This window comes from Anser anser, assembly GCF_964211835.1.
Source record: "Anser anser genome assembly, chromosome: 10".
Classification (NCBI taxonomy): domain Eukaryota; kingdom Metazoa; phylum Chordata; class Aves; order Anseriformes; family Anatidae; genus Anser; species Anser anser.
The window spans coordinates 20,637,986-20,665,806 of NC_139730.1; the positions used below are offsets into that span (position 1 = coordinate 20,637,986).

The 27,821-nt window shown below is 40.5% G+C and overlaps 2 protein-coding genes across 9 annotated transcripts in view; one reads left to right on the forward strand and one right to left on the reverse strand.

Moving 5' to 3' along the window:
• The first annotated feature begins 843 nt into the window (after window positions 1–843).
• On the forward strand, window positions 844–27,676 carry GLDN (gliomedin). 3 transcript variants are annotated; one of them, XM_083850096.1, is made up of 10 exons: window positions 844–1,358; window positions 3,245–3,296; window positions 3,652–3,846; window positions 8,045–8,152; window positions 10,288–10,434; window positions 11,194–11,313; window positions 19,116–19,196; window positions 19,285–19,410; window positions 20,094–20,244; window positions 23,516–27,676. In XM_083850096.1, the coding sequence occupies exons 1-10, from the start codon at window positions 1,029–1,031 to the stop codon at window positions 23,973–23,975; spliced, it is 1,770 nt and encodes a 589-aa protein (XP_083706222.1). In that variant the 5' UTR covers window positions 844–1,028; the 3' UTR covers window positions 23,976–27,676. The 3 variants fall into 3 exon arrangements, with proteins under 3 accessions (XP_083706222.1, XP_083706224.1, XP_083706223.1); XM_083850097.1 differs by lacking the exon at window positions 3,652–3,846 and adding an exon at window positions 7,003–7,020 and having other exon boundaries at window positions 907–1,358; XM_083850098.1 differs by lacking the exon at window positions 3,652–3,846 and having other exon boundaries at window positions 903–1,358.
• The window catches only part of DMXL2 (Dmx like 2), a 55,354-nt gene continuing 53,727 nt past the window's right edge, over window positions 26,195–27,821 (reverse strand). For all 6 annotated transcript variants that reach the window (XM_083850073.1, XM_083850071.1, XM_083850070.1 and 3 more), the window contains one exon: window positions 26,195–27,674. In XM_083850073.1, the coding sequence (XP_083706199.1) occupies window positions 27,465–27,674 (210 nt within the window). In that variant the 3' untranslated portion in view covers window positions 26,195–27,464. The remainder of the gene's footprint in view (window positions 27,675–27,821) is intronic.

The following is a 27,821-nucleotide window of genomic DNA, read 5'->3' on the forward strand; positions in this document are numbered from 1 at the left end:
TAAATCCATCAGGAGAGTTTCAGAAGAAAACCGTCTCCAGTGTGATGCTTGAGGACACCAATGCTTTCTGTAGTATTTCTTTTATTTCAGAGAGATGAGGACTTTAATGTAATAGAGGTGTTTTCCTCTCGGTATCTCTTCTGTGTTTAACTGGATGGAACAGAACTACATATATTAAATTCAAATTTGATTTGACCTAATAGTTTATTCTTTAGTGCACTATGGGATTAACTTGAATAGCATGTCAAGGGCATAGTCAGAATAGTGTCAAACTGTGATACCCAACCAGTTACAGAAGTCTGCAGAGAACTGTTGTTGAGAATCAAGAACCTTTTCCTGTAGGGAACTTGGCGTTTAAAGTGTCTGAATTTCTTGAGATCGATTTGACATAGCAACAACAAAAGAAAGCACAAGGACTTTGTCTTTGAACTTCAGATTTCATCATTTTAAACAGCTTTTCTACAAATGTTCTTCTGAGTTGTGTAACTTTCGTGGTCTTCATGAACTCTTTGTGTTCAGGCAAATTCTGCTGTTCCTCACAACAGTTCAATTCTGTATAATTCTTTTCTTATCTTTACTGTTAATTAATGAGGGTCGAAATTGGTTGTATCAGAGAGAGAACATGATATCCCGTGTCACACAAGGAATAATCTGAAAAATTCCAGCCACGCTTGGACATCTAAAGCTGTAGGTAGTGCTCTTGGTACTCTCTTGTGTACACTGTTCTTAAGAGTGCAAAGAGCCCACTGGGGCTGCAGGCTGGCAGCACACCGGGAGGGATCTTCCTGCTCTGCGACCCCTGACGGCTGGCATCTCGGCCTCCGGGAAGGAAATCAGTGAGGATATCGCCCCAGGGCCGCTCCCGGGGACCGCAGAGGGAGGCCTCACGGCCGGCACCGGTGCCCCCGGGGGGGGGGCGGGGAGGGGGCACGGATCGGCCGCGCTGCCCCGTGCCGGCCCCTCCGCCACAACGCCCACCGCGGCGGGGCCATAAAGCCCTCCCCGCCGGCAGCGGCCACCCGGCGGCGATGGAGGCTGCGGGCGGCCGGGCGCTGCGGGCGCTGCTGGCCGCCGTGGGGCTGCTGTCGGCGCTCAGCGCCGCCGGGACGCTTTTCCTGCTGGCGCAGTGGAGGGAGCTGGGCGCGGCGCTGCGGGAGCTGGAGCTGGGGCTGGAGGCGGCGCGGCCCCCCCCGGCCCCCGGCTCCGGCCGGGACCTGCTGGGCGGCACTGCCGGGCCTCCCCGGGCGCCCCCCGGCGCCCCCCGCAGCAAGCGGAGCCGCCGCGGGGAGCGCGCCCGCGGGCACGTTCGCGCCGAGACGGACGAGCTGCTGATGATGCTCACCTACTCCCTGGTGCCGGTAGGGCGGAGGGGCGCTCTCAGACTTTGAAACGCTAGTAGGTTTAGTGGAGCTCCTGCAAAAAGGGGTGGAATAAAAGGTCAGCCCGCCAGGTTTGGAGGTGTCAGGTTTTCAAACCTCTGCTCCGCTGGTGGAACCGCCCGTGTTCTTTCTGTCCTGCGTCTCACCAGGACGCTACCAGGCGTTATTTTGACATCGTGCTTTTCTGAAATAGGTCGTGCCCTTTTAGTGAGCTTTAAATTCAAGGTATTACATGAAGGGTCAGAAGAGGAGAACTGTAACTGCAAGAGAATGCCCTTTATCTGGCAAAACGGCATAGCTTTTTGCACTTCAGTGAAAAATTATCCTTGCTATGTAGGAACAGTTAAATAGCTGAAAACTTTTGATTGATTTAGAAGCTTTTAAGTTCCGAGTCTGAAGAAATGCAAGAAAGATATTATTGTTGAAGGAACCTTAATGGAAAGTCTGTCCCAATAAAGATTGCAGGTTTAAGCCCACAAAGAAAGCAGAAAAGGCTCCTACTGATGTGGCTATTGATTTTGGTTCCAAAAACTTCTCACAGGAAATACCTTTTCAGTAATGTCCCATGGATGTTTTTGTCAGTAAGTCATTGCAGTGATAACTTTACAGTGATAACATCTGCATTAATGTTAGAGCTAATGAGATTGTAGGGCATAGGTGTTCCCAGCTATGATGTTCCAGGTCTCTGCTGAATGTGGGCCTTGACTGGAGGTTTTGTCTAAGCAGGATTTCTCTTGCAGTAGAGGCACAGATTTTTGTGGTTGGGTGCTATGGGTACTAATATCCTACTGCTCTGCACAACAGCTGGCTGGGGGGAACCTATTCTGTTTTGTGGATGGCCACTGTTCAAGAATCTTTGAAATAACTTTAGGCATCAAAAATCTTATTTTAGCATTAATAGCATGAGTATATTTTAGGTTCTGGCATTTGTTTGTTTATTTTTATGTATTTATAAACATATGTATTTATTTTGTGTGGGAATTAAAATAGGAAATTAGGACATATACTAGTGTAGAAAGACTGATGAGAGAGTAACAGTCCAATAATTTTGTAAGCACCAAGTTTGAAAGTGAGATTTAAAACTGCGCAAAAGTTGATGGCTTACGTATCACTCTCTAATTTCCTGAGAAGTTACTTCATGTTTTATTTCGTCTTTCCCCTGCTCCCCTTTCTCCCTCTGAAGAAAACTAAGCCTTTAGCATTTAAACAAAGTACTTTTATGAGTAGCTTTTCTTCTTGGCAAAGGTGAGGCTGGCTGATTGGAAGGCTGTATTGCTAATCTTTTCATAGTTAAGCTGGTGGTTCTGATGTAGGCTGTTTGCTACAACACGCCCCTTGAATGCCATATTTTTTTAACTGTCAGCTGTATCGCACTGATTGGCAAATACAATGCAGAGATAATTGGAGGGCTCCAAAGCAAGTTGTAATCTTTTCAGCAGTCTCATCAAAACCATTTAGATTAAAATGCAGTTTGAATTAGAGAACACTCGGGAAAGGTGTATTTTACAAATTACAGTGTAGAAGCCAAAATTTTTGAGAGATGAAGGAAAAGAGAACAATCAAATTCTGATATTCAAAACCAGTTAGCTCTTCTCAGCTACATTAAATTGATCTAAAACTTCTCAGAATGTCTGAGACTAGGGAGGTCATTTGGTCCAAGTCCCCACTCAGATCAGGGCTGATATTGATGTCAGATCAGGCTGCTCAGGGGACAAAATGTTTGAAACTTCAACATGAAAACAAAACTGACAGAAAGGCTTATGACAGAAGGAAAATGATTTCTGTGGTCAAAGTTAAACCAGATAACTTTCTTTGAATCATTATGGCATGCATTGTTTCAAACTTTACTTTCTTTGCAATATTAGGTCCGGGTGATGGTGGATTTATGTAACAGCACAAAAGGGGTGTGCTTAACAGGTATGTTTGTTACTATAAACATTACACTTACACCTTCAAGAATACAGATTTACCATGTTTTCAAAGTTTTCATGTTTTCAAAGAACTTGAGGTAGATAGAGTTTAAAATGTCCAAGAATTATGGTATTTATCAGAATTTATAAATCAGTTGGGTTATTTATTAAAAAGAAAAAAAAAGAAAAAAAAAGTAACAGGTGCTATTTGGGGGCTTACCTATACCTACTTATTATAAATGCTGGAAGTCAAGGAATTCAGTTTATATTACTTGGCGCTATTACTTTCCTATGTATGGAAAAAAAATTCCTAAATTTCCAAAGGAAATTTCCTATATTTCCTTTGTAATCATATCTTACAGATTTGGGTGTGTTTCGGCTAGCAAATGTGACGCCCATCTACAAGAAGGGCTGGAGGGTAGACCCGGGGAACTATAGGCCTGTTAGCTTGACCTCAGTGCCAGGGAAGCTCATGGAGCAGATTATCTTGAATGTCATCACGCGGCACTTGCAGGGCAACCAGGCGATCGGGCCCAGTCAGCATGGGTTTATGAAAGGTAGGTCCTGCGTGACGAACCTGATCTCCTTCTATGACCAAGTGACTCACTTGGTGGATGAGGGGAAGGCTGTGGATGTGATCTACCTTGACTTCATTAAGGCTTTTGACACCGTTTCCCACAACATTCTCCTCAAGAAACTGGCTGCTCGTGGCTTGGACTGGCATACGCTTCGTTGGGTTAAAAACTGGCTGGATGGCCGGGCCCAAAGAGTTGTGGTGAATGGAGTCAAATCCAGTTGGAGGCCGGTCACTAGTGGAGTCCCCCAAGGCTCAGTGCTGGGGCCAGTCCTCTTTAATATCTTTATTGATGACCTGGATGAGGGGATCGAGTGCACCCTCAGTAAGTTTGCAGATGACACCAAGTTAGGTGCGTGTGTCGACCTGGTCGAGGGAAGGAAGGCTGTGCAGGAGGATCTGGATAGGCTGGACCGATGGGCTGAGGTCAACTGTATGAAGTTCAACAAGGCCAAGTGCCGGGTCCTGCACCTGGGGCACAACGACCCCAAGCAGCGCTACAGGCTGGGAGATGAGTGGTTGGAAAGCTGCCTGGCAGAGAAGGACCTGTGAGTGTTGGTTGATAGTCGGCTGAATATGAGCCAGCAGTGTGCTCAGGTGGCCAAGAAGGCCAACAGCATCCTGGCTTGTATAAGAAGCAGTGTGGCCAGCAGGGCTAGGGAAGTGATTGTCCCCCTGTACTCAACTCTGGTGAGGCCGCACTTTGAGTACTGTGTTCAGTTTTGGGCCCCTCGCTACAAGAAGGACATGTTGGTGCTCGAGCGAGTCCAGAGAAGGGCAATGAAGCTGGTGAGGGGTCTGGAGAACAAGTCTTACGAGGAGCGGCTGAGGGAGCTGGGGTTGTTTAGCCTGGAGAAGAGGAGGCTCAGGGGAGACCTCATCGCTCTCTATAGGTACCTTAAAGGAGGCTGTAGAGAGGTGGGGGTTGGTCTGTTCTCCCATGTGCCTGGTGACAGGAGGAGAGGGAATGGGCTAAAGTTGCACCAGGGGAGGTTTAGGTTGGATATTAGGAAGAACTTCTTTATGGAAGGGGTTGTTAGGCATTGGAATGGGCTGCCCAGGGAAGTGGTTGAGTCACCATCCCTGGAGGTCTTTAAAAGATGTTTAGATGTTGAGTTTAGTGATATGGTTTAGTGGAGGTCTTGTTAGTGTTAGGGCAGAGGTTGGACTAGATGATCTTGGAGGTCTCTTCCAACCTAGACAATTCTGTGATTCTGTGAAAATACTAATTGAGGTTTAGCCTTGGTATTTTTTGTATGTGTCCCCACACTTCCAGGCTACCATGGGATAAATGTGTGTTCTCTCATCGTTGTAACGTCTGTGGAGTAGTGGGACTTGGAAGAGCAAAGTGCTAACCTACCCTGCCTTAGGAACATGTTAACAGGGCGCTGGGTTTCACTTGTTAGCAGTCTGGAGTTAGAACAGCTGGGACACAAGATGATGTGAGCAATTTCTGTGTCTTGAAGAGAACATCAGGCACTAGCCAACTGAAGGGGTATGGTCCAGTTTGAAGACTGTAACAGACTCAATCGTGTTCACTTTGGAAATGAGAAGATTAGAAATAAGCCACTTCTTAGGAGTTTATAAAACACTTCACTTGCTGTCTTGTTCATATTTTTAACTGGCTCAGATGATTTCAGCATACAAGAGATTTACCGTAATGTACACCGATGTGAAATACTACTTCTGAAATTGCTGACCAGTTCCGATTGCAACTAAGGCCGAACCACAGGCAATCTAAATATTTATTTCTTTGGGCTCCAGAGTTCTGAATTCATGCTACTTAGCGCAGCTTTTTGCTTTCCTGACACTACTACACTGTTTCTTTAGTAGTGGCTTTCTCTGCTGTAGCCCTCTGTGATACTTATTACTTCTCGAGCACCTTTCTCATTTATCTTATGCTTATACAAGGATACTCAAGATCCTTAGTTTCAGATGACAAAGTAATTGTAGGTACTAATGCACATAACATTGTAGTGTGGAAAAAATGTTCATTTACTGGAAAATTGGGAGTGAGTTGTTAAGTGACGTTACTGCCTGTACTGATTAAAAGGAATAATCACTGTAATGGTATTATAAAACGATTTTCCCTTTACTTGTAGTGCTTTCTAATTAATGCTGAAGACTGTCGTCTTTAGGGAAATCCAGCAACTACTGTTATTTTCTGTTTTAGAGACTTCTTGTTGAAACAAGACACAACTGAATAAAGTGTTCACAGCACTAATTTAGTTCTTTAATTGCAACAACCCCACTTTTCTTTATATTCTCCTAACCTGCTTTCCTTTTTTTTTTTTTTTTTTTTAAAATATGTATTGGGAATCACATAAGATGTATCTTGTTACAGAAACATTTTCAGGTAATGCTTTACTCCTGCCTGCTATGCTTTCTTCTCATTAAGGCCTTAAACTTGAATTAAGTCAGAAAGGATAAGACAGATTTTGTTGTATTACATGTTGCAGAATAACTGAAGCAAGTCCAATTTCTAGTGCACCAACCAATTCACTAACCAGGTTCTGTGGGAAGCTTGGTCCAGTCTGGAGACCAATCACATGTAAAAAATAGTGTTTGTGGTTTAGATGTAGTTCATAGGAATGACAAGACCTTTTTGCCTATCTAAATAGTCTGAATCCTGAACTGTAATGGAATATCTGAGAAACACAAGGAAGCATGGTGTGTAACAGGATCATGCCATTTACCAGTGTTATTAAGCTATTTTTCTAGTGTAAGAAGATTTTGGAAAAAACTTATATAAAGGAAATGTAATAATTGTTGGATGGCTTGGGTCTGTGGCACTGGAAAGGCACCTAAACCGAGTGAGGTTATATTGTAGAGGTGGCTGTTTGTCAAATCTTTATCAATTGAAATTTGTAGAAGGCAGACCATGTATGTATATGTAACTGCTTTTAAGGATACTCTTTCAGTAAGTCTAGGTGAGTTTGTGCTCATACTCAAATGTCTATTTTTAATACAAAACAGCTAAAACCATAGGTGTTCATTTTGAAATCTGATGGACTTTTCCCCCTTTTTATTGTCCTGAGCTAATGCCAATCAGTTCTATTTGGAACTGTTTTTTGTTTCCTTGCTGGGAGAAACTCACCATTTCCTCTTTCTTGTGTTCTTTTGCATATTCTTGATGTAGGCCCCCCAGGTCCACCAGGTAAGGTACTTTGACAATTGCAGTAATGTATTTGGGTAACTGAAACAGAAGTTGGTATGAATGTTGAAATATAGAAATGTATCTTTATAGAATAGTTGTCTTTCTTTACCTATTAGAATAGGGGAGAGTTGAATGACTGCCTTTATAACTTTTATACTTATATCAACCTATGCCCCTTTAAGGGGTGGGAGGGAGGCTTTTGTATCAGAGGGAAGAGGAGAATAGTTTAATGTTTATTGAAACATATGTGGTCAAAACCAGATGTTAAGTAGCATTTAGGTGAAGAACATATATAAAAGAGCAAACTGATATTTTAATATAACACTATAAATATCTCTTAAAAATTGTTGGTTACTGATTTCTGACTCCCCCCCCCAATTCCCTAATAATTTTTGTTTCTTTCTGCTCTCACTCATGGTTGCTAGCCTATATGAATGGTTACTTGCTTGCTTTCCAGGTTTCTTTGGCTGTGGGTCTGCTTAGAATAATTCTGTCAGAAAAGTATTGGGTACTTTTTTTTGCGGGGATTCAATAGTGACAAAGGGAATGATACCTTCTGTATCAAGCCAGAGTTTGGTACTATGGTATTCTGGATGAGTAGGTAAATGCTCCTCTTGTGTTAGATTAGTCTAGCCTGTATCATAAGCAATGTCAAAGCTTCTGTGGCTTGTGGAAGATGTATTTCTGACTTTGACAGTGACTGTAACAATGGGTTCCACTGTGTTGATCCTTCAAGTGGAATCTAAAAGGCTGATCTGTGCTGGCCTTTGTGCAAAATATGTGCAGCATTCAGTTCAGTCAGTTTTCTTATGCTAAGGCCAGGACAAATGCTCACTTACTTTTTGTGCTTGTGGGTGTTTATTTGGAGGATACTGTATTGGCATGGAGAGCATAATGGCAAATTAAAGGATCTTGTATTTCTAAAGAATATATACACATAAACATAGTATATATAGATTTAGTGATTTTAAGGCTAAATTGCATTTAACAGTGAAAATTCAATTATGCTGTTTGGCTTGTTCAGGGCCTCCTGGACTTGATGGGCTGCCTGGCTACAATGGATCAGATGGAGTCCCAGGTATACCAGGTCAAAAGGGAGAACCCGGAGTAAATGGAAAAAGAGGAAAAATAGGTATTTATTTTTTTTTTTCTGTTAAAAAATCATTTCTTGCTGTTATATTCAAATGCAGTTACTTTTAGACCTTTGTTACAAGAAGGGTTTTAATGTTTACAAAGAATTTGTACATTGCAGAATTCTGTAAAATTCTTTTTCTTACTCTAAGTTTTTGTAGATTACTTCAGACTTATTCCATAGTGTATATATATTCTATTGAATAATGGAAATTAAAGCTATTGAATGAGATTAATTGCATCTCAGTATTCTGAGTTTGCTGTTAAATACTGTCTTTACAAGAATATTTCCATTTCCTCAACCTTCCAACTGAAGTACGCTTTGACTTCAGATGGCTTAAAAAACCCAACCAGCAGAGCCAGAGTTTGGGAGTGGGAGTTTCACATTACCATAGTTTTGCTTTCAGATACATAATAATCATGGTGGGGAAAGTATATTTCCATATTTTTCTTTTTTTTTCTCTAAACTGTCTGTTTAGGCTGGAAACTCTTGGAGCAGCTTTTTTTGAGTTGCAGATGGACTCTGTAATGCAGCAGGGTCTCTAGGTACTATTTTAATATAATCTACACAAATAGAGCAGCTCTGCTAAATAGCCCATAGACTGCATGCAGTCCACAAGCAGTTTTCTGTGCTGGTCAAGGAAATTGTCCTAACTTACTGATTTCACCATGACATGTCTCTGCTAAGAACACAGAGAAGTGCTGTTGTCTCTCAGATGCTTGATTCAACAAATCACTGTGCGGTGGGTGACAGTTACTGTGCTCTGAGGCTGTAAATTACTGTAAAGGTGTAAAACAGTAATTGCTTTACAGAAATATCTGATGCGTCATAGCTAATTGAAAACACTGATGGATAATTGGTTCTTCAAGGCAGAGTGACAAAACACTGGGTTGCACATGGTAGGAGAGTAAGGAGACAGAAGGGCATCAGAAGGGATAATACTTGGGGGGGGAGGGAGGATAGAGAAGTGTATGTTAATGAGTAGGTTGGCTGATGCTAGCACATAGATATTTATAGTGGCCCACCTATTAGTCTGGCTTTTGCACCCTATTGCATGGGCCTGCTGGCACGTACGAATGGGACAACCATCTACGACTGCTTGAGACAGTACATGGTCTGTCACATCACTATTACCCAACAATTATTTTTTAAATTGGAAATGAAACAGAGAACCTGTTTTCAGGGATTCACATGGCAATTGTGCCAAAGATGCATTTCAGATTTCACCCCAAAAGAGTAATTGTCTCTGGTTTCAAAGAGTCAATTTAAACAGTAAAACTCTAAGTAGAAGAACAAGCACTTTCTTCTCAAGTACTTACAAGTGTAATGTATTTGAAACCCATGCCTGCAAGAACACTTATATTTCCAGTCTTATGACGGTTAATGCTTCTCTCCTAAAGCATGAAAATACTAACTGACGCAAAGGTAGAGGGTGGAAAGTTTTGATATGTCAGTTTTACAAACACAGCATTGTTTTCCTTGTTGCAAAATATTCCAGCTGAGATTACACAGGACAAACGAACGTCCTGTTAAAAATGCTACTTTGCTAAATGATAAAGCACAAAAAATATTTGGACTGATCATGCTTGTAACAAGTGTAGGGGCAGGGAATAGTAGCCACGTGAAAAGGTTACTGGGTAGCTGAGTCTATGCTCTGCTGGGACACAGGAAAATGTTGAAAGTACAATGTGTTGTAATGTTAGTACATAATGGCTTTAAGAAAAGAGGAGCTATGAATATGCACTTCTTCTTTAATGCCCTACAAATGTAAAATAAATGACTTCACATTTTTTCCTTAGTGTTCCTAGTCCAGAAATGCTCTAGCCAGCATTGGCAAGGCTGAGGTCTCCATGTTTCATGTTCTAAACTCAGAGATTACTAGGTAAAGAAAATATTTTTCACACCTAATGAATTGTACACCATTTCCCTGCTTATTTGGTTATAAATTTGCTTTGAAATCAAAGCAAATTACAACAATACAGAAAAATACAAGTGAAAAAGAACAAACAAACACAAAACAAAACCAACAACAAGGGTGAATACATTTTGTATTTCAACAAAATGCATTGATTTTAGGAACTGTGTGATTAATACTTCAACAACATTCTTGGTACTGAAATGCTTTTTATTTCTAGGCGTGCCAGGACAAAAAGGTGATCAAGGACAGAAAGGAGAACCTGGAGAAATGGGTTTACCTGGCAAAGATGGTATGCCAGGTGGAAAAGGCGCAAGAGGAGCAAAGGGTGAAAAGGGGGATGCAAACAATGATGTAGTATTAGAAGGTAAGAAGAAGTACTCTTAAGAGCTCTCTTGCAATAGCATACATGACAGAAAAAGATACACTCTGCTTCTGCAAAAGTAGGACCAACTAACATAACCATGTTATCCACAGTGAAGTTTTTGGGTATTGCTACAGTTTATATATTAGTATTGGTCAGTAATAGTCTCAAGGGTGTGTGCAGCTCCAAAAATTAAAAGGACTGCCTAGGGGAGTATGTTTCATTTATAATGCAATTCCTCACAAATACTCTTCTATTTGGTCTTTGGTTTGAGGTGTACATGAATTCCACCCTTTCCAGTACAATTCAAGACAGTTGATCTCCTTCTGCTCTTTCTTGCAGTGTAGTTTTATTTATGTATTAGAAAATGAGAGCAGATTTCCGCTCATGAATATATGAAAGAAGCATCATGGCAGCCACATTATAAGTTGCTAAAACTGTAGCCTCTTAAACACTGTAGCCTCTTAAGTTGAAGTCCTAAAAAACACTACATAAAAGGCAATAGTGCTTTATAACTCTCTAATGTGCCTGTAATCCAGACAGATTAAATTGCATTCATGTCTTAGAATTTGTGAAGTTCTGGATGGCTCACATTCTAAGAAAGAGCATTTCAGGGAGTTTACTGATCACACAAAAACCTCTTAGGAAGTCAGAGGCTCTTTCAGAGATCTCTAAAAGTCCATCATGTGGACACGTACGGTTCTCTGCAGATTGCCTGCTTGCCTGCAGGGTCTGCAACATTGTACTTCATTTTTTACATAGGTGCAAAAGGTGAACCTGGACCCCCAGGGCCTCCTGGACCACCTGGACCCCCAGGACCTCCAAGAAAACGTAAAGGTAAAACACAGCTTCAGGAGAACATATACAGCAACAAATGCACAGGTTAGTTCTTTCCATTGTTCTTTTTGATATTATAAGCCAGTTCAAAACCCATTGCTCCAAGACTCATGAAACAACAAGCATGTATTTTATTCTCCTGGCATAAGTAAAACTGAAAAAACTTAAAGCTGCGTATGTACTTAAATATTTTGTTGAAACGCACCCTTGGTAAGGCAGCAAGCTATCTATAATATTTGTCTTTTACTCATACTATTCCAATGCTAAAACAAAGTGTTTACAAATGGGTTTTTCTGCTAGATAGAATCACAGAATCATCTAGGTTGGAAGAGACCTCTAAGATCACCTAGTCCAGCCTCTAGATCACCTCGTCCAACCTCTATGTATTTGTATCCAATGTATTTGGAAAATAAGAGAAGTGGTGTTGAGTTTTTTAGCTTTTAAAGGCAAATTTTAATTTTACGTGTAAATACAACACCTGTTAACCAGGCTGCATTTCACTGTATTCTACAAAATTAAATTGCCTGGTTATTGGCAGAACCAATGAAAGCCAGACTAGCTGGAGGAAGGCAAAAGGCTTCATGTCTAATTGATTATGGAAGTTTTTGGAGCAAGGTGATCTTGACTTGTTTTCCATTTTTTGCTTCTTATCATTATTGCATCCCAATTCATGATCATGACTCTCTTATTTGCTCTACTGTATCTGTGTTGGTGAGCTACAGAAAGTAAAAATTAAAAACAGAGCAGACTTCCTTCAAACTGCTGCAGTGACTGGCTGCAAATTACACAGCAAATACTGTTAGAACCCATTCAGCTGGTTAGAATGCCAATTCATAGATCGTCTGCTGAAATGTAGGAGCTGCCATCCGGTTCTCTCTCCTCCTCTCCTCTATTCTCCTCCCTTCTTTTTATATTGGGGAGGAGGGGAAGGGGACACGCTGGTGCTTGGAAATCAGGGATGTTCTCACTCATTTTATTGTAAAACTCAGCAGTTGTGTTTTATAAGTATTTCAAGATGGATGTCTGAACTTTAGAAAATTTTGACCAGAAATGTTATCTGAGAGCATTTCTTATTGGTCAGTGAAACAAGGGGAGGTGAGACGAGCTGCTGGCCTTGGATGTCTGGAACACGGGATCTACAAACACTGTTGTATTATGATAACTGGAAAATTTGGCTCAAGCTATTAACTGATAATAAAATGCAAAGAGAAGCTCATGCTAGAACAGCTTTTGTATTTCTAGCTTACTCTAGCTTGAGAATGGAAGCAAACCTTTGGGCTTGGATCTACATACTGGATCTGGCCCCTGTTGTCCTTATCCTTTACCCCTCAATGGAATTACATTTGATGTCAAAGATGATTGTAGCTTTCAATGACTGTTACTATCCCTACAGTTCTGAATTTTCCCTTTAGCTGAGAAATCTGTTTCCAGGGAGGTCATAGTGATCCAACAAAAGAATAACAAAGAATGTCTCAGTTCCTAATTTTTCTTCTTTCATATTTCTATAAAAGAAGGCAGCTCTCTGTGACAGTGTTTGGTTGAGTGGCATTTCTTTTGTAATTGGGAATGTGGCTTCTTGAGAGGCATATCAAAAGGGAATCGACCAAGAAATTCATGCAGTTATTAAGTGTAAAACATGCACCTTGATTTTTATCTCACCGTTAATAGGGTGATATTGATCTTATGTTGCGATAGTAAAGTTGCAGAGGGAGAGCACAGTTCTCCATGTTGGGAAAAAAGGATTCAGTTGTAACGGACTTGAAATAGTTCTCCCTTCTTCCAGTTTGACACTAGTAGCCCTTCATCTTGCAGGCAAAGCAGCATACAGCACTAAAGATGTCTAGCACCTACATTGTCTACTGCAAGGAGATAACTAGTGATTAGCTGTTGGTGATGTCTGTTTTAGCTAAGAGTAGTTTCAAGTGAGCTAAGACTAGTACCTGCATTAGCATCATCTTTTCCCCTTAACCATCACTCTCCAGTTTGGTAAAAAGAAAATTTTCTTTTTTTTTTTATAAGTGCTGTTAACTAGAGAATATTTAATACTAGATGGAACATACACCAATGATTTCTGCCTCTTATTCTTAATGTAGAATATAACTGTAAATGTAGTAGCATGTGAGAATCTCAGTTGGGAGATGCTGGGTACTGAATTATCAGAATGGAGCCCAAAGAGTCTCTTTACAGTGGAAAGTGGATAGCTGAACAGAAATCTGATCCTATTTGAAATTCAGAAATGCATGAACTGTGGTACAAGATATAATCGGACCATTTACTCAGGTAGCCTCTTTTCAAGTGTTGAAACAGACTGAAGTGCTTTGGAGAGATAAGCTTTATTGCATGGATTTCTAATGGATTTGAAATCCCAGTGTGCAAATAGGAGTTATTTGAATATAACTTTGCAGAGAAGAGGTGTTCCTCTGTGAGCATTTACATTTTATGAGCCAGTAGATTGTGTCACCATAATGCAAAAATAAATCATCTTTTGTAACTAAATCTTCATATCCCTTTGAAGAAAAGAGAATGCACATGTTGATTTATAACTGTAATTAACTTATTGCATAAGAATATAAGAATGATTTCTATAAATCAAGTTTTACTTTTTTCAAAATTTAATTTCCTTAAGAGAATACAATAATTAGTTGCAAGCTCAGGTGTGTTTGGTCTCAGTGGTACTGTTAGCTAATTCTAAAAGAAACAAAATATCCCTCAATCTGTCCTTCACACCCTCCCCCAGATAAACCAAATCAATAGTTCTCATATCTTGTAAACTCCATTAACTCTCATCCAGAATATTTTAGGATGAGAATCAGTAGGATATTTATCTTTTTTTTTTGGTGGAAAGAAAGCAATGAAAATTTCACATAGTAGTCTCTGATTAAAAACAAAACAAAACGGTCTTTTCAATCTTAGTTGTTAACTGTTTTCTGCAGCTGAAAATTCTCAGAGAGTATTGCAAACATTCTCAAATCCGAATAGTGCATTCAGCTTCACCAGAAACAGAGGCTTGGTCCTTGATTATTCCATATTCTTAGATAAACTACTGTATAGGGAACTGCTCACACAGTTAACTTTATCAGTTTTCTTGGGCTGAGACTAATACATTTGTGCATTTCAACTTATAATTTCTGCTGAGTGGATTCCTTCTTTGAGATATTTTGAGAATATTTTGAGATCAGAAGCTGGAAAGGGACCTAGAGGGATTGCTAGATTCCAGCTATAGGCATACATCTTCCTACAGCTGGATTGACTGTTTGTGCCTTTTTTGAGAGATAAGTTGTGATCAATTACAACATTTAATGTCATATCAGTGAATGTCCTAGATAAACGGATGGGAGAAATGTGTGTTGTTTTTGCTCTATCTTGGAATATTTTCTTTCTCTGTGAACAAAGACAGGATATAACTTTAAGGAGAAAACAACAATGCAGTGCAATCTGCCCTTACTTTCCTCAATGTCACACTACCCTTTCAGCATTACTTTAGTTATTACTATATTACTATATTACTTTAGTTATTTCATATTTTTTCTATTTTACACATTTAAACTTCATCACAGCCCCATGAAGCCCAGAAATCTATTGGAAAGCAACGATGAAAGTGCATGTCTGAAAGAATTTGCAGGCTGCATGTTACGCAGTGAAAATGTGTAAGGAGATGAGTGTTAGAAATGAGATTAGAAAACAAGCTTACAATGAAATCACAGAATCACAGAATCGTCTAGGTTAGAAGAGACCTCCAAGATCATCTAGTCCAACCTCTGCCCTAACACTAACAAGTCCTACACTAAACCATATCACTAAGGGCTACATCTAAATGTCTTTTAAAGACCTCCAGGGATGGTGACTCAACCACTTCCTTGGGCAGTCCATTCCAATGCCTACCAACCCTTTCAGTAAAGAAGTTCTTCCTAACATCCAACCTAAACCTCCCCTGGCGCAACTTTAGCCCATTCCCCCTCATCCTGTCACCAGGCACGTGGGAGAACAGACCAACCCCCACCTCTCTACAGCCTCCTTTAAGGTACCTATAGAGAGCGATGAGGTCTCCCCTGAGCCTCCTCTTCTCCAGGCTACACAACCCCAGCTCCCTCAGCCGCTCCTCGTAAGACTTGTTCTCCAGACCCCTCACCAGCCTCGTTGCCCTTCTCTGGACTCTCTCGAGCACCTCCATGTCCTTCTTGTAGTGAGGGGCTCAAAACTGAACACAGTACTTGAGGTGCGGCCTCACCAGAGCCGAGTACAGGGGGACAATCACTTCCCTAGACCTGCTGGCCACACTGCTTCTTATACAAGCCAGGATGCTGTTGGCCTTCTTGGCCACCTGAGCACACTGCTGGCTCATATTCAGCTGCCTATCAACCAACACTCCCAGGTCCTTCTCTGCCAGGCAGCTTTCCAACCACTCATCTCCCAGCCTGTAGCGCTGCTTGGGGTTGTTGCGCCCCAGATGCAGGACCCGGCACTTGGCCTTGTTGAACTTCATACAGTTGGCCTCAGCCCATCGGTCCAGCCTATCCAGATCCTCCTGCAGAGCCTTCCTTCCCTCGAGCAGATCGACACACGCACCTAACTTGGTGTCATCTGCAAACTTACTGAGGGTGCACTCGATCCCCTCATCCAGGTCATCAATAAAGATATTAAAGAGGACTGGCCCCAGCACTGAGCCTTGGGGGACTCCACTAGTAAGCGGCCTCCAACTGGATTTGGCTCCATTCACCACAACTCTTTGGGCCTGGTCATCCAGCCAGTTTTTAACCCAACAAAGTGTACGCCAGTCCAAGCCACGAGCAGCCAGTTTCTTGAGGAGAATGTTGTGGGAAACGGTGTCAAAAGCCTTAATGAAGTCAAGGTAGATCACATCCACAGCCTTCCCCTCATCCACCAAGTGAGTCACTTGGTCATAGAAGGAGATCAGGTTCGTCACGCAGGACCTACCTTTCATAAACCCATGCTGACTGGGCCCGATCGCCTGGTTGCCCTGCAAGTGCCGCGTGATGACATTCAAGATAATCTGCTCCATGAGCTTCCCTGGCACTGATGTCAAGCTAACAGGCCTATAGTTCCCCGGGTCTACCCTCCGGCCCTTCTTGTAGATGGGTGTCACATTTGCTAGCCGCCAGTCGACTGGGACCTCCCCTGATAGCCAGGACTGCCGATAAATGATGGAAAGCGGCTCGGCCAGCTCCTCCGCCAGTTCGCTCAGTACACTCACGTGGATCCCATCCGGCCCCATCGACTTGCGTACATCCAAGTGTCATAGCAGGTTGCCAACCATTTCCTCATGGATAGCGAGGGCCACATCCTGCTCCCCATCCCCTTCCACCAGCTCAGGGTACCAGGTATCCAGAGAACAACCGGTCTTGCCGCTAAAGACTGAGGCAAAGAAAGCATTGAGCACCTGAGCCTTTTCCTCATCTTTTGTAACTAAGTTTCCCCCCGCATCCAGTAAAGGATGGAGATTCTCCTTAGTCCTCCTTTTTGCGTTCATGTATTTGTAAAATCGTTTTTTGTTATCTTTAACGGCAGTAGCCAGATTGAGCTCCAGATGAGCTTTGGCCTTTCTAATTTTGTCCCTGCACAGGCTCGCAACATCCTTATAGTCCTCCTGAGTAGCCCGCCCTCTTTTCCAAAGATTATAAACCCTCCTTTTTCTCCTAAGCTCGAGCCAGAACTCTCTGCTCAGCCAGGCCGGTCTAGTTCCGCGTCGGCTCGTCTTTGGGCACGTGGGGACGGACCGCTCCTGAGCCATTAAGATTTCCTTCTTGAGGAGTGCCCAGCCTTCCCGGACTCCTTTGCCCTTCAGAACCTCCTCCTAAGGGACTCTGCCAACCAGTGTCCTGAACAGCTCAAAGTCAGCCCTCCGGAAGTCCAAGACAGCGGTTTTACTGGTCCCCCTCATGACTTCGCCAAGAATAGAGAACTCTACCATTTTGTGGTCGCTCTGCCCAAGACAGCTCCCGACCACCACCTCTCCCACCAGTCCTTCTCTGTTTGTGAACAGAAGGTCTAGTGGGGCATCTCCCCTGGTAGGCTCTCTAACCAGCTGCGTCAGGAAGCTATCTCCCACGCTCTCCAGAAACCTCCTAGACTGCTTTCTCTGGGCTGTGTTGTGCTTCCAGGATATGTCTGGGAAGTTGAAGTCCCCCACGAGAACAAGTGCTGATGATTTCGCGGCTTCTGCCAGCTGCCTGTAGAACTCCTCATCCGTCTCCTCATCCTGGTTTGGCGGTCTATAACAGACCCCCACCAGGATGCTTGCCTTGTTGGCCTTCCTGCTGATCCTAACCCATAGGGACTCAACCTTATCATTCCCAGCCTCAAGTTCCTCAACATCTAAACACTCTCTAATATAGAGAGCCACACCACCACCCCTTCTGTGCTGCCTGTCCCTTCTGAAGAGCCTATAGCCAGACATTGCAGCACTCCAATCATGAGAGTGGTCCCACCACGTTTACGTGATGGCAACCAAGTCATAGCCTGCCTGCTGCATGATGGCTTCCAGCTCCTCTTGTTTGTTACCCATGCTGCGTGCATTAGTGTAGATGCACTTCAGCTGGGCCATTGCCATCTTCCCCGGCTCTGCCATTGTTCCCCCCGGCACAGCTCCAACAGGCCTTCTTTCAGCCCCATCCCCCTTCTTTCCTAGTTTAAAGCCCTCTCAACGAGCCCTGCCAGCTCCTGGGCTAAGATCCGTTTTCCCCTTAGAGATAGGGACCCGTCTGCGGCCATCAGGCTGGGTGCCGAGTAAAGCGCCCCATGGTGAAAAAACCCAAAATTTTTGTCTTGGCACCAGCCTCTGAGCCACGTGTTAATCAGGTGGGCTTTCCGTGTCCTCTCTGTACCCCTCTCTGCTACTGCAGGGATAGATGAAAACACCACCTGTACTCCCACTCCATCCACTAACCGTCCCAGTCCCCTAAAGTCCCGTTTGATATCCTTCATGATATCATGATATCTCCAGCACAGAACTGAGAACTCTTCTCTGTGATTACTAATTCTAAGTAAAATGAAACATGTTGCACTGATTTAAAGCAGAGATCTTTTAAAGAAGGGTTTACAGAAGAAGTTCTATAAATAACTTCATTAAGGCATTGATTAAACAGTAAATGTTAGAGAAAACCCAATCAGTTAAGCTTTAAAAAATAGTTGAGGGCTGGGGGAAATTGTTTGCAGGTGTTTATTTGTTGCTTCTGTGAACCATTTTTCTATATGGAATGTGGCGTATAACTTCCCTCTGCTACTTTAACGGCATGGATGACTGACCTGCATTCTTATGCATAAAGTGCTCAGTATGTGTGTTAGTACATTATTGTTCTGGAAATTAATGACAAGTACAAAACTTCCACAGTTGCCTACAGAGCACACCCCCTCCGCTGGTGTATCTAGATTTGGGCATGAAACTTTTGAGTTTAGTCATCACACATTCTCAAGGAAGCATTTTTGGTATTACTGATAAGTCAGCCAGCTGCCAGCTTTTTCAGTTATCTATTGTTATCTAAGGAAAGGGACAACACAGTCTTTCTAAGCACTTGCTCAGGAATTCACAGCTACAGAATTAAATCTGTTGGCAGAATTAGTTGTTGCTCAAAGTTGTCTGTCAGCTCAACAACTTCAAGGGAACAGACCAGCCCAAACACTTCATTTCCTTGGCAGAAGTGAGAGCAAATGCCTTTTTTTAAATCTCCCCCTCTCTCTGTCTTTTTTTTTTTTTTTTTACCAGAACAACTTTTTTCCAGGTGAAATAAAATCCCAGTTGTTATTCCTTTAGTTTGTTGAAGACAGTGACTATATATCTGTCATGTTGAATATAGAAAGATGTCATGTTTTACCTTTTCTCTCAACTCTAGGTGAGACGTGTGTTGTACCAAATGATGATACTCTGGCTGGAAAAGCTGAAGACAGAGCCCTTGATCATTCAAAAAAAGCTGGTAACCTATTACAGAGGGGGTAAGACTAACTGCTCCTTACTGTTTTTGTAGTCTAACAAATAATGCATGTGTGCTCTTTCTCTACTAGAATGTGTCATAACATCTGTAGGAAGTCCTGTTCACTTTGTCAGTGTACAGCAAACGTTTGGAACTTGGATGAGAGAACCTGCAAATGTAAGCGATGAAAGGATTTGGCTTACCATGCATTTTTCAGGTATAGTAGTAGTACTTACTGATCAAAAGTCAATTTTATATTAATTTTGCTTTCTAAATTCTTTCAATCCAAATTAATATTTCTCATAAAGTATGATGTTTTCACTCACATATTTTTCAGAATATTTTCCATGTTACCAATATAATACTTAACTATACATATGGCTATAGACATCTGTAGTATTTTCTGACATTTTCAGGATCTAGTGTTGACTCTGAAAATAGTTTGAGGATTTTTTTTTTAAACGAAATTTAAATGTCTGTTGTTCATGTCTTTGTATTCTTTTCTTTCAATGGTTCCCTTATAGTTTTAATTCCTTAAATTGTAGCTAGTACTTTTGCCTTTTCATTTAGGAAAGCATGAAAATGAATCAGATGCTGCATGAGCTACGTTTATTGCAGGATAATTTCCAGGACCTAAGTGGAAAAAGGAAATATTTTGACAGTTTACGAACTATGTTCAGAATTAGGGCTCAGCACATTCAGTGGAAAGCAGGCCCTTGAACACCTCTGTAGGTTATTGGTGTTTGTCTCTGGGTTATTTTAGCATATTCCAGCACATTAAATCACTGTTGAAAACACAAATAAGGTTGTTGTCTGTCACAAACTTGATTCTGATTGAATTGTAGTAGAGATTTCAGAAACTAGATAAACCAAATGATAGTCGTTTTTCTCTTCGTTTAGGAAACTCTATCAAAGAATATGAGAATTCCAATGCCTTGCTGAATGATAGCTACAGAATCATTAACATCACAGGGTTCTTTTATGGATGTGGTCACGCAGTACAAAACAATCATCTGTACTATCAAAAGGGAGGAACCAACGTCATTCTGAAGTAAGTCAAATATAGTTAGATTAAGACAACCTTTTTTCTGTACCATTTGTTTCTTTTTGGTCCCATCAAAAATAGGGAGAATAGAGGAAATGGTTCAGAGTTCTTTCCAGGACAGAACAACTAACTTTTTTTTCTGTCTGTAACTGGAATGTTGGCCATTGGCCTTCCATACAGTCTGTGCGTGCAGAATCTGTGGGGGCAGAGGAACTGGGAGGGTAGTCTTCAACCATTACTCTGCTGTGAAGGTCAGTTCTTTTAAGCATTGTTCAGCTCTATGTCAGTTGCTACATGATACATGAGATATATAGGACAATTGGGCCTCCAGATTGAAAAGATGCTGAGATGACAATGTATTTTTTCTGTTGGCTGTCCTGGGGTCCATGAGGTTTGTATTATACATTACACTGCTCTGGGTGTTCTTGCACTTGGATTCTTTGCTGTGTTCATAATTGCCAGAAAGAAGTGGGAACTGACTAACGAATTTGGGGCTCAGAAAAAAACAGCACAATTGAAGAAAACCTGTGCATGTGTACCTGCATCAGGGTGGAAATTGGTTCAGCTGCAGTCTGGGGGGCACAGATATGGGATTCCATGACTGAAGCCCACTTACGGAACATTTTGGCTTTCCAGAGCTTCTTGCTGGGTTGACACTCATGCCTTATTCTCAAATAGCACTGTTCTTTGCTGGTAGGAGTTGAGTTAATGCTGCTAGTGCAGAGGAATGCACTAAGGCATCAGCATAGGATGTAGCGACCTACTGTACATTCCACTGTGGAGGAGTGGTTCTGCTGTTTGATTCCTTCATAATAAGAAGTTTCTGTAACTCTCGCGTCTTTCTGAATTTGAACTGGGAATTACACCTTTATTTCTTCACTTTCTACTGACGACAGACAATACAAATCAAAACCAAAATCTCATCTTGTGGGGAGAGCCAAAGAAAGGCAGTCCAAGGGCAAGTGAAAGATTGCAACTGCTTTCAAGCTCCACTACATGACTGATGTTTGAGCCAAGAACATTACTATACTTTGATGTCTCTACCCAAGCAGGTGTGAGTGCCTTCTTCCTATATTCATTTGGATGCCGAGGAATGTGAGCAAGCTGCTTGGATTCTATAATATTTATTCTGCCAAAGACAAGCTCAATTTTTGGTAACCTCCTTTAAATATCTGTAGGACTTTTTGTTTAAACCCTTTTTAATGGCCATCTCTGTCTAAGCAATGCACAGTGATGGGACAGAAGTTCCTTGCTGTTGCTTGGGCACAACTAATTTGGAACTGCCTTCATATACAGACAAACACAAGCTATTTGTGGAATTTTCAAAACCTCTCTAAGAATTTGCTGAGAGATGGTCTCTGTTTTCAGTTATTCACTTCATTTACCTTCAGCATAGACAGGATTAGGCACTGTGAATTTTGTTACAGTAAAGTCCTTGTTTCTGGGCTGCAAAAAAGCTTCTGGGACTTTTGTATTGATTTAATGTGAATAACAGGTGAGGACCTATCTAGTTGATTTTGCAAATGTTGCAAGCTGTTTATTGTCATATTTAAAAGCTGACAAAACTAGCTTTGTCTGATGCATTTTGGAATGTTTCATCCCTTTCTCCTTTGCCTAATGTTTTCCCACCTGTATTCTTTTTGGTTGACTTACTCATCTTAGATGATCAGAAAGCTTTGTAGCTTAATCTTCCCTGTGGTTGATGAAACATTTACCCGAATCTCATCGTTTACCCCCAAGCTGGCAGAAGATTAAGGACTTTTTGAACCATTTGGAGTTCTAGGCTGGACTGTCCTTGATTGGGTGAGAGAAAGAGAACCTCAGGAATGAAAAGTCACTTTGCTGCTACCTTCAGAATTTTCACATAAAAGAGGAAAAGACAAGGTGTTCTGTGTTGCAGATCTTGCACCTTTCTAATGAATCTTGAGATACTTTTTGTCTTGTTGGCTCTTTATAGAATAACCTCCTGAAGAAAAGCTGTATTTCTATGTAACTGTTCCTGCTAAGGTCTGTTCTTGTAGTTTTTGCATTAAGGTATTTACCAACATGAAGTGATTAATAAGATTAACTGAGTTGACGTATTTTTCAGAAATCTTCTCCAACCTTGAAGCATTTTTTAGTGCACACATATGCTGCTGGAATATAGAGTTGCTGCAGACCTGAATTTTACAGAAGCTGACAAAAATCATTTTGCTAGTCTAGTCATTCTTGAGTTTTCTTAGGATGATTTTCCTGCATATGCTATCAACAACTCTTCCACAGAAACATGAGTGTTCCAGTATTTTTCCTCTTATGTTGAAAGTTCTTGGATGTGAAATGCTCCTGTCAAGTCTGTCCTTTCAGAAGACTTGGAACTGTAGCAGATTCTTGTACTGAGTAATGTTTTTCCTCTATTTGAGGAAACGAGCTATATAGTTACCCAGAAGTCACAGTGAGATGTGCTGTAATTCTGCACTACAGAATACATTAATTAAAAAGGTAAAGCACACTCTGCCTTTACTAAAGCACTGCGTTGTTCTGTGACTAAATACTAACTGCATATATGTCTTGATAGTAGCTGATTACTCTCCTGAACTAGTTAGTAGAGGAACTCAATTTTAACTGCTAAATGCCACTGTCCTCAGGTTATCATCCTATTAAGGAATTTCAAGGAATAAAAACAATTTTATACATCAGAGACGAGACATTTAGGCTGTCCTGTTGGAGGCCAGTTCAAGGTCAGAATTTTGGCTCTGCAAAAGTAGAATTTTTATTCCTTTGATGTTTATTTGAGCAAATCACTGCATTATCTGAACCGCTTTCAAAAGACAAGCTCTAAGACTAGGTGATCCTGCCCAGAATTCATGCTAGTTTGGTCATTTTCTTCCTTTGTTCCTATCCATTAGAAAGCAAATTACTGTACAGATTTCAGTTATAAGTTTGGGGCTTCACCTGGTATCTAATTCTTTTTCATACCCATTCCTTCTTTTAGTTGGCTTCTTTCACCCTAGAGATAATAAAGTTCATAAACTATATAAAGTGAAACCTACCAAAGTGAGTTCATGTCACTGCACACCTTTTAAATTGTTATTACACTGGAATTTTCTCCTAGTGTTTTGGAAGATGCTTTGAGTGGAGTACTTCATCGTAAAAGATATCAGAATGGTCTTTAAACTCAACTATTTTCAGCTACATTTCTATCAGTAATTTTGTACTCTGAATCAATATAACCAACCATTGTATATAAAAACAAAATTCTAACACAACATACTAAATACTTATTTTATTTTCATTTCAGACTTGGGCTTGATAAAGCATCCTTGGGCACACTGCTAATTGAAAATGCCTTATATCATGGTCGTAACTACCTCTTTGCTAACTCGAAGACATATTTCAACGTGGCAGTGGATGAAAAGGGTCTTTGGATTATATATGCCTCAAGCACTGATGAAAATATAATAGTAGCACACATTGATGAAGAAACATTTTCAGTCATTCGGCATATCAATACCACATATCCTAAGTCCAAGGCTGGTAATGCATTCATAGCATGTGGAGTTATGTATGTTACTGATACTAAGGATATGACAGTAAGTTTTGCTTTTGATTTATTGAAAGAAAAGCAGGTTGATATAAGTTTTGAGTTACGATCTTCACAGTCTGTTCTTGCTATGCTTTCGTACAGTCTTAGAGATAAGAATTTGTACACATGGGAGAATGGGAGCTTAATGGTATACCCTGTACATTTTGGCAGATGAATATATTTTAAAATGGCATGTCAGGGAGCCGTGCTTGGCTAAACAAATTATTATTTAAAGCTATATTATATACATATCGAAGTCTCTTCATTTGGTATACATCTTCTGTTCACTGATGGTGGTTTGCCTGTGTGCTTAAAAGGGAGATAAGAACCCTTTGTATAAACTCTTAAATTATATAGGCCATTTTTTATTATTTTTTTGTCCAAAGAATAGTTGCTCAATATTGCAGCTGGCACACAGCACAGACTTGCTTTTGTTTTTCCCCTATTCTTGAGCCGATAATTAGATATAATGTATGTTGATTATTCCATGATCATGTGTTTGACAGTGACTATTTATAACTTTCAGTTGCAATCATCTTATCTGCAATCATTTTCTAGTCAGTGATTACGGTCTTAGTAAAGCGTCTAAATAATGAACTTTTGTGTACAAATACATTTCTCTGTTATTTTCACTTAATACTTTCCAGTGATCCTCTGTGAACATGTTTTGGACAAAGATATACAGCTGTTAAATATATTGGGGATGGAAATAGTTAAATATATATGTATATTAAAAAAAATCTTCAAATTTTAAAAGTCTAGCCAACTGTTACATAACTAAAAGCAAAATCCAGCCCAGGTACAAGGAAAATGGGAATAATGGCATTATTAAATGTTGAAGCATATGAAACTGTGTTTAGTAATGCGAATGTTGGAAGGAAAGTAACCAGGTACAAAACTGAAGAAAACATGTATAATTTTTGATTAAAATTCCTGTTTTAACAGTGTTCAAGTTACTTGTGTTGCTGCAGTCTCTTCCTTACCCCTCACTGCCATATAAGCTCTACCACTCCACAGAAGTATAACTTCCTTATAACTATACTTAGTTATAGTAAGTTATATTTTTACTAAATTTTCCTCACATTCCTCCATACAAATGAAATGACAAAATGAAGGGTATACTTTTTTTGCTGGTAGTCATAGAAAAATAAAATACCTGGAGCAGGATTGCATGTATTTATTACAGTGCTTAGTGACTCAATTTGTCACTGTTAGTTTGGAAATCAGAATCACAGAATCATCTAGGTTGGAAGAGACCTCCAAGATCATCTAGGCCAACCTCTGACCTAACACTAACAAGTCCTCCACTAAACCATATCACTAAGCTCTACATCTAAACATCTTTTAAAGACCTCCAGGGATGGTGACTCAACCACTTCCCTGGGCAGCCTATTCCAATGCCTAACAACCCTTTCAGTAAAGAAGTTCTTCCTAATATCCAACCTAAACCTCCCCTGGCGCAACTTTAGCCCATTCCCCCTTGTCCTGTCACCAGGCACGTGGGAGAATAGACCAATCCCCCACCTTTCTACAGCCTCCTTTAAGGTACCTGTAGAGTGCGATGAGGTCTCCCCTGAGACTCCTCTTTTCCTGCTCACATTCATGTTTTTTGAGAGGTGAAAAATGATAGGAAATTTTGATTTTAATTTTACTCAGTACTTCATATTTCTAAAATTAACATTGCAAGGTAAATCCTGTCTGTTGCTTTGTGTGTTTCAATGGAAAATCATCATGACCTCAGAAATTTAGGTGGGTGTTTTCTAAGCTGCCTGTGTTTATTGGTAAAGCCCATGCGGCTTTCATCTAAATATTTAGAAACAAAGCATCACTTAAACCCCTGACTGCACTGAGCTATTTAATACTTGTGACATCAAGGCACCACTGATGGACTATCTATGCATGCAGAACCTTGGTCTAGCAGATGTGCTGGAAAAATACCTCTGCAGCTAAACTCCTCTCTTCTCAGCATACTTACTTGGTGATTGCACTAAGACCATGATTCAGGCCTTGCATGGTAAGGATGGTGCAAATATAGTTCAAGCCAGAAAATGTTTTTATAATGTGCAAATGTTAAATCCATGTTAAATTTCTGAATGTCATTGTTGATCCACTTAGATCAACCTGGAGGAGGGACAGCAAACTCTGCCTTCTTCCTCAGTGACAGAAGCTGGCGTGTGTAAGAAGTGTTTCTTGCAGCTGCCTTTGTTGGAGAAGAACTATATTCTGTTAGCTTTAAAATTTTCTAGGACAGCTGAAAGTAAAATGCAAACAGCTAATCCTTTTTACCTCAGTGCTGTCTGAGGTCAAGTCAAAGCTAGCTCATGCAGTCTCCAGTCAATGTATCAGAGGTTCAGTTAAGTCTATTTAAATGTAAGAAAGTTTTGGAATGAATTGTTCCATGAAATAAAAGTAATTTATTTAACTTACAAAGGGAAAACTAAACAATGACATTTACTTTTCTTCTTTTTCCTACTTCACAGCCTGCAATTTAAAATTGCCTTTGGAGAAAGGTGCTTTTTTTATTCTATTATATTTTACAGTACAGCACAGACATCAAAATGTTCATTGGAGGAATAAGACAGTTTGTTAACACTTAAATATGCAGACATCTTTTCCAGTGTCTTAAGAACATGGTTTTTGTTTACAACAGAAAAATACATCTGACAACAGTAGCCGGTTATATTACAAGCAAACAATATTGAACTCTGCATAGTTTATACAATATGCTGCGGTAATAATTTAATTACCAGTTTTATCCACTATTTACTAGCTGGCCACATAAAGCCTGACATTAATCTGAAATGTGGCGTTGTACGTTCTATTGGTATTCTCTTAATAGCTTCATTTAATGAAGTATTTTCTGGACAACTGATTTTCCAAACTAAAAGCTGACCAGAATCATGGATGTCCTCACTACAAACATTTAACGCGTACAGTACATTCCTAAAGTAAAGGCAGGTGACTAATAGGGAACATATCTGTCAGAAAGAAAGGGAAAGAGTGAGCAAATTAAAAAAAAAAAAATTGCATTTAAAAATGAGTTAATGTGCAAGTTACAGTATCAACTATGTATTAATACTAACAGGGAAAAAAAATCTCAGCATAAAATGATACATCTCACAGTACGTTCTTGATTGCACATTGTTTCACAGCATTTGCATCCATTACATTTTCTTGCGAAAATCAAATACAGAGTACCCTTAGTTAAAAGTAAACTATTTTACAATGAGAAGTTGTAGACATGCTTCAATTAGTGTGGAAAAAAAAAAAGAAATAAAAATAATCAGAATCACATCAGAAATGCTTACTGACGTAGAGCCACAGTGCTTGTTAAGTGAATAACAGCTGTCAGGCTCTTTACAATACACTTATTAAATGCAGCTTGTGGGTTACTGAACAATAACCCCACCTATGACTGTACTGGGTTTTATTCTTTGCTTTTACAATACAGTACATGCATTTCCACCCCAGTGATCCTTATAGGCATACTCAAAATATACCTGTTGTAAAAGTCTTTTTTAATCTTTTTTTTCCTCCCATAATACTTAATGCCGCTGTAATTACTTTGAAAGGCAACAAAATAGTTCCTTTCCACAGTGTATATCACTGCATTTTTAGATACTTAAAGGGACATTATATAAAAACAAGATTAGCTCACATAAAGCTACAGAATGTCAAAAATGCCTGAAGGTACATTGAAAGCATTAGGAAGAACCCTCATCTTCAGTGTGCCATCTGCTCCACAGGAGAAGATACGATTCCCTTGCACGGTTTCAATCTGGGTGACACCAGCACCAATGTTTCTGAAAATGGACTGCTTAGCATGTTCATTTTTAAATGAATGAATTAAATTATAGCCAGTCAGTCTCCACACCTGTATCAAAAGAATGACAAACGAGACAGAAGGAGATTAAAATTAGGATTTCTATTTTTTCCCTAATGTTTCAGATTCTTAGCTGTTCTAAACCTTGTTCAGCAAAGATAAAGGGTGCTTTTGTTGTCTATAAGCGACAATTATAAC